This window comes from Mandrillus leucophaeus, unplaced genomic scaffold, assembly GCF_000951045.1.
Source record: "Mandrillus leucophaeus isolate KB7577 unplaced genomic scaffold, Mleu.le_1.0 Scaffold12, whole genome shotgun sequence".
Classification (NCBI taxonomy): domain Eukaryota; kingdom Metazoa; phylum Chordata; class Mammalia; order Primates; family Cercopithecidae; genus Mandrillus; species Mandrillus leucophaeus.
The window spans coordinates 2835435-2842254 of NW_012100320.1; the positions used below are offsets into that span (position 1 = coordinate 2835435).

General features: G+C 52.1%; 1 protein-coding gene across 1 annotated transcript in view; it reads right to left on the bottom strand.

The window, feature by feature from the left end:
* RBPMS2 (RNA binding protein with multiple splicing 2) overlaps positions 1-6820 on the bottom strand; it is a 35808-nt gene that overhangs the window by 8457 nt on the left and 20531 nt on the right. The window contains exons 3-6 of the mRNA XM_011968044.1: positions 5810-5848; positions 4898-4960; positions 4471-4621; positions 3891-4039 (exon numbers count right to left, since the gene is read on the bottom strand). Of these exons, the coding sequence (XP_011823434.1) occupies positions 3891-4039; positions 4471-4621; positions 4898-4960; positions 5810-5848 (402 nt within the window). The remainder of the gene's footprint in view (positions 1-3890; positions 4040-4470; positions 4622-4897; positions 4961-5809; positions 5849-6820) is intronic.

Below are 6820 nucleotides of genomic sequence, written 5' to 3' on the forward strand. Positions count from 1 at the left end.
TTTTTTGAAACAGAGTCTTGCTCTGTCACCTAGGCTGGAGTGCAGTGGCACTATCTTGGCTCACTGCAACCGCTGCCTCCTGGGTTCAAGCGATTCTTCTGCCTCAGCCTCCAGAGTAGCTAGGATTACAGGTGCCCGCCACCACGCCCAGCTAATATTTGTATTTTTGTAGAGACAGGGTTTCACCTTGTTGGCCAGGCTGGTCTTGACCTCCTGACCTCAGGTGATCTGCCCACCTCAGCCTCCCAAAGTACTGGGATTCCAGGTGTGAGCCACTGTGCCTGGCGCTAATATTTAAGTTTTTAAAAGATTAAATATGTATTATAGTTTTTCTAAGATTCATACCTATAGATTTACTTACACACCTGCTCCAAACTACCCACCAAATTGAAGAATTAAAAGTACAGGTTTTCTGGGGATTGGATGATAAGCCAAAGGGAAGAGAACAAAACTGCCCTTTTTTTTCCATAAATGCAGATATGCTAATACAATAATAGCTATTGCTCATGAAGCACTTCCACTGTGACCGATGCTGTTCTAGGTAGATATCATATACTAAGTTCATTTAATCCTCATAAAAACCCTATGAAGTAGATGCTATTATCATCTCCATTATACAGATAAGAAAATAGAGGCAAGGGAGTTTACGTAACCTTAAGGTCACTGGTAAATGGATGAACCAGTTTAAGGGGGAGAAAAAGCCATGGAAGACCCACATATCCTCAGTTTGGAATGGAAAATAAAATCCAGTCTGGGAGGACCCTGGGATGCAGTAAGACACTGAGAACCCCTGCTTTTTTAGGCCACCATCTGTCTATGCTGAACCCCACTGGGCCTGCCATCCACAGTTGCTTTTGTGCCTCACCCTCTTAAAGAGGGTTAGAAGGCCAGGCAAGGTGGCCTCCTGCCAAGACAGAGCAGGACCAAACAACCTCCAGGACCCCTCCTGCAGGTCTGGTCTCCGCAGCCACGTAGCTGTGGGCTCAGGCTGGGCTACTGGCAAAGGGCATGCAGCTGGGGTAGATAACAGAGGTACTTGTTCTCATCCCCTTGTCTTTTAGCTGCTGCCTTCTCCTGAAGTCACCTCCTTGCCCCCAGGCACAGAAAAACTCAGTCCTATTGGTCCTTTGGGTTCAGAACAATCCACTCAAGATCAACAGTGCCCATACTTCCTTTATTTAGTTATTTATTTTTATTTTTATTTATTCATTTTTTTGAGATGGAGTCTCACTCTGTTGCCCAGGCTGCAGTGCAGTGGCACCATCTCGGCTCACTGCAAGCTCCACCTCCCAGGTTCACGCCATTCTCCTGCCTCAGCCTCCTGAGTAGCTGGGACTATAGGCGCCCGCCACCACGCCCGGCTAATTTTTTGTATTTTTAGTAGAGACGGGGTTTCACCGTGTTAGCCAGGATGGTCTCGATCTCCTGACCTCGTGATCCGCCCTCCTCGGCCTCCCAAAGTGCTGGGATTACAGGCACGAGCCACCGCGCCCAGCCCATATTTCCTTTATTTAGACACTATTATCCCCCATCTCTGGGGCAGCACTGTCAGGGGGCAAGCAGTGGGGCTGTCGGAAGGAAAATAATAAAATGTTCTTAGTCGGCAAACCGTAAAACAACCCATTTTACTACTGAGGAAATGGCTGCCCAGAGAGTCTGAGTAGCAAGGACAGAACTAATGACTCCCTGGTCTAATCTCTTCCCATTAGCCCGCCTCCCCAAAAATGCCACTGTCCTTTGGGGTGGGTGGCCTGTATCCCAGTCCCTGTCCAAGGAAGGCCAGAAGGCAGGAACTCAGGCACAAAGAGGCCTCCAGCCTCCAAGAGGACCCAAGGGGACCCAGACAATAATGATATTAAATAACAATGACGACCATCTGCACTTGCACAGCACTCCCTCCATGCCATCATGTGACTCCACGCCATCATGTGAACAACACACCTATCAAGTAGGCATTATCATCACCATTTTACAGAAACAGAGACGGTGGGTAACGTGCCCTACGTCCCACAGCTGTTGAGAACCAGGATTTAGGCCAGAGTTGGACAGCTGCAGAGTGTGGACGGGGTGAGAGAAAACTGGGAGGGAAGCCAACAGGAGGAAGGAAGCCCTATGGTGTGGAGCTCAGGGCGAGAGAGCAGTGCCACCCCCAGTTGGCTGGGAAGAGGTGCCCTCTCTGATTCATTTGACAAACTCATTGTCCCTGGCTCCCAACCTCTGTCACAGCCTAGCAACTCAGAGGATGGGGCAGAACCTCTCCACCTGATCTGGTCTGTCCCTCTCATTTTACAGATGGGGACACAGAGGCCCAGAGGTGAGCATCATGTAGCTAACTGGTGCCAAAGCTGGGATCAGAGGTGAGGAGCCCAGTGAGGTGGGAGCCTGTGATTCCTTTCAGTGACTCCCAGGGCCTTATAGTTAAACATCCTCTTGACCTGAAGCATCAAGTCACTGCCCAGGTCAGGGTAGACAGGATGGGCTTCCCTGCTGCCCGCTCTCTTCCAGCCACAGAACCCAGTTTGCAGTAAATACCCAACAATTCCCTCCAGGGGAAGGTCTTTACCACCTTCCTTATTCTCTGATCAATTTTTGAGCTATTTGTGGTGCTCAGCTGGGGAAAGAGTGCCAAGGTTAACCACAATTCTCCCCTCAGTACAACTGAATGTTGTGGAGCCAGGGAGCACTCCCCTGCTGGGGAAAACAGTTTGCTAGGGTAGCGGCCCCTTTCTGCTTTGAAACTGGACAAACCCAGGTGTCATTAAGCCCCTGGAAGAGCCTGAAAATGGACGTGCACACAGCTCTCGGGCAGAGCACCCGACTCTTCCCGCCTCAGCTCTGGCTCCTGTGAACTCTCCTTTCTGGCTTCTCCTGCTTTCCTTCCTCATCCCCTCCTGCTCCCCAGCCAGGTCCCAGCAACCTGGATTCTCTCCTTCGCAGCAGCACAGCACACCCTGGCCAGGCAGCTCTTCCTGGGGATCAGCGCTCATCAGCTGGCTGGTCAGAGGTTGAGATGGGCTCAAAAGTGCCCCCCAGCCCCTTCCTGTGGCTGCCTGGCCACATCCTGTCATTGCCACTGTGAGGCACCCCCCTGCTCCCCGACACACACAGTGGGAAGAGACCTCCCCTGCAGTGTGCTCCAGTGACCTGCACTTGTGGCCGAATCAGACAAGAGGAAGTGCCTGCATGGCCAGGGGAGAGCCTGACCCCCTGCCTGCCCATTGGGCACCCAGTCCAGCACCCCACACAGAGCCTTCCTAGCCCTGCTCTAATAGCCCCGACTCTCCCCAGAAGTATTCACTCCCTGTTTCCTGCCCAGCACAGGTTCACAGTGAACAGTGGCCAGACTTCATGGAAGCGAGAGCCAACACTCAGTGAGCTCTCAGGGTGCTCCAGGTTACATCCTAGCACTCACTAGTCACTTCATCTTGACATCTAACTTTCATAACAACCCTAAGGCAGATTATCCAAGCATTCCCATTTTTCACATGACTAAAAACAAAAAACAAAAAAGATTTGAGGCACAGCAATCTGTAAGAGCTTGATGAAAGAGACAGGAAAGGGCAGAGGCAGATGGTCTGGCTCCAGAGATCATACCCAGGTTAGGACTGGAGTCATAGTCCCATCACCATGGGAGGACACAGCCGGTGGCTGGGCAGGAGTGCTCAGGGCTGCCTGGCATCCTCCACGGGAACTCGTGGGTTATCTTGTCCCTCCCCATCAGATCCTAAACCCAAGGGCAGGGACAAATAGGTCTGGGCTTTCAAACCATCAAGGAAGACAAGAGTTCTGCTGCAGCTCTGGGACAGCATCGGCCAAGTGGCCAGGCACATGCAAAGTCTGGCCAGCTAAGAGCCCTCGTTCTTCGCCCTCCCCAACCTGAAGGGGCTTACCTGAGCGTGGAGGGCGGCAGCAGCGGCAGTGGCAGCTGGATAGGTGAACGCAGCGTGGGAGATGGCTGGGGCCAGCTCTGTGGTGTACAAAGGGTAGGGGGCCCAGGCCTCTGGGGATGCAGGGATCAGAGCAGCCCCCATCAGGTCATCTACAACAGGAGACAACGGCCTCCACCATCAGAACACTCACCTCCCCTTCCAAACAGAGAAGGCGACCCAGCACTATGGTTGAGCCATATGCCCCACACTGAGGCCAGACCACCCCCAACCACCAAGGACCCCGAGACCAGGCAAGGAAGCCACATTAAATTGGCCTGTCATGGTGTGCATCCTCCTGTTTTCAGGCAGGCCTCAGCCCGTCTTAAATGAAAAATCAAAGAAGGTTTCAGGGAAGCTGGAAGCCCTGGCAGCTCAGAAGCTCTAGGAAGGCTGCAGGGGAGGGAGGAAAACCAGGTGTTTCAAAAATGGTTGGCCATGGACACAAAAAGCCTCCTGGAAAAGGGGCTTCCCTCTGCAAGAGTCTGTAAGTCTGACCCAAATGCAACCCCATGAGGGCCTGTCAGCTCAGAGTGCCACTCACAGGGGTCTCGTGCGACGAAGTGTGCTCCTAGGGCGGGGTGCACGTTGCTGGGATTTGGGGTTGCCATTAGCTTGCTCTTGGCCATCTTGGTGTTGGCTTTGGCAAACTCTAGCCTCAGGGTCTGTGGATTCTCGGGATCAAAACGAATACCCTACATGGGTAGAGAAAAGAAGAGAAAGGCTTACTCTGGAGGACCCAGGGTGTTAATGGCAGAGAGTAGAGAAGAGCCCCGTAAACAAGCTCGCCTGGAAGACTTGCCCACACAGTGGCTGAGGCAGAGGAAAGGCAGCTCAGGCCTTGAGTAATGGCCTTTGGCACAGTTTCGCCAAGAACTCTGCCCAGGGATGGCTGGGAAATAAGATACATCTGCACACCCACTGCCTAAGAGGGCTGTGGGTCAGAGAAGACCCATTCTCCACCTACTCACGTTCAGCGCATTCTTGGCCGCTTCTGCTCCTGCCCGGCTGTCAAAGATCACAAAACCAACAGGCTAGTAGGAAAAAAAGAGAACACCCTTATATCTCTCCCAGCATTCCACCTCTCCCTCCAAAATAACAACAAAAAAGAGTATTACCTATGTGGAAACAGTATTTGCCCTGCTGATGAGGATACAAAAGGAAAAAAAGCCCCCCAAAACTCCAGCCCACGTCCTCCCTATGTTCAGCGGAACAGCAGCTTAACGTGCACCAAAAGTCAAGTCTCCCTCCCCAGGAATACCCTGTGGGAAATGATGCCAACGGAGCTTAATTCCACCGAATTAAACATTGCCCTTTTAGTAAAAGTATTGTTTTTAATGCATGCAGATAACTAAAAGTCAGTCCCAGTGTTTTCCCCAGCAAGAAAGGAGACACCAATGTATCAAGGGCATGGGAAGACTCCGGTTCTATCAAGGAGCAATAGGTTGAAAACTGCTCCAACTTCATTTTCCCAAGAATCAGTCTACACCCCAAACAACCCCCGAAGGCTAGCAGTCCTGGCCTCCTTGTATCAAAGGCTAGAGCTCAATCACGCCATTGCACTCCAGCCTGGGCAACAAGAGCAAAACTCCGTCTCAAAACAAAAAAAAAAACCAGAGCTCAGCTAACTGCTCTACTATCCTCAGCCAGCCGGGTTCCCAGATTCCTAAGAAACAGACGGGGAGGACCAGGAGCTGGCTGGGCTCAGATGGCCAGTAAAGGGACAGTGGGACCTACAGAGGCTGCTCTGTGAGAAACGGGACAACAGGGAGCAAGTCTCTACCACCAGATGCCTCTAGATTAGGGAAAGGTTAACAGGCCCCTGTTCGAAGCTCAGCAATCAGTCTGGGCTGGGAGGAAGAAAACCCTAGGAGAGAAATTACCTGTCTCGCGGTGAGCTTGATCAGGGACCCTTCATATCCCTGCGGAGAGAGGCGGCTGTTACCGCGGAAAGTCAGAAGCATGTGTTGTGCTAACCCAGCGCTGCCACCTCATCAGCCCCCGCTTTCCCCAGGGCTCCCCTGAATCATTCTCACACCCTTCTCCCTGTCAACATCAACCCACCCTGACCTCCACTACTGCCAAGCGTCCACCGCCCTGCATTCTGAATCACACGGTCTGGCACATGGGGTGGGCAGAAGGCGGCAGCACTCATCACTTCAGGCAGAAATTCCCATTTGCTCCACTAACTAGTAAACCGAGAGCACAGACCTTACCTTTTAAGTTTTCTCATCTGCAAACTGAAAAGGCTACATTGAATCTCAAAGATTCTTTATATAACCACATATATTTAAAGATTCTTACTGTTAGCTGGGCACCATGGCTCACGCCTGTAATCCCAGCACTTTGGGAGGCCGAGGCGGGCAGATCACAAGGTCAAGAGATCCAGACCATCATGGCCAACATGGTGAAACCTCATCTCTACTAAACATACAAAAACTAGCTAGGCATGGTGGAGGGTGCCTGTAGTCCCAGCTACTCGGGAGGCAGAGGCAGGAGAATCGCTTGAACCCCGGAGGCGGAGGTTGCAGTGAGCCAAGATCACGCCACTGCACTCCAGCTTGGGCGACGGAGCGAGACTCTGTCTCAAAACAAAACAAAACAAAAAAGGCCAAGCGCCGTGGCTCACGCCTGTAATCCCAGCAATTTGGGAGGCTGAGGCGGGTGGATCACGAGGTCAGGAGTTCAAGACCAGCCTGACCAACATGGTGAAACTCCATCTCTACTACAAACACAAATATTAGCCGGGCATAATGGTGCGTGCCTGTAATCCCAGCTCGGGAGGCTGAGGCAGGAGAACTGCTTGAACCCAGGAGGCAGAGGCTGCAGTGAGCTGAGATCACGCCACTGCACCCTAGCCTGGGCAACACAGCAAGACTCTGTCTCAAGGGAAA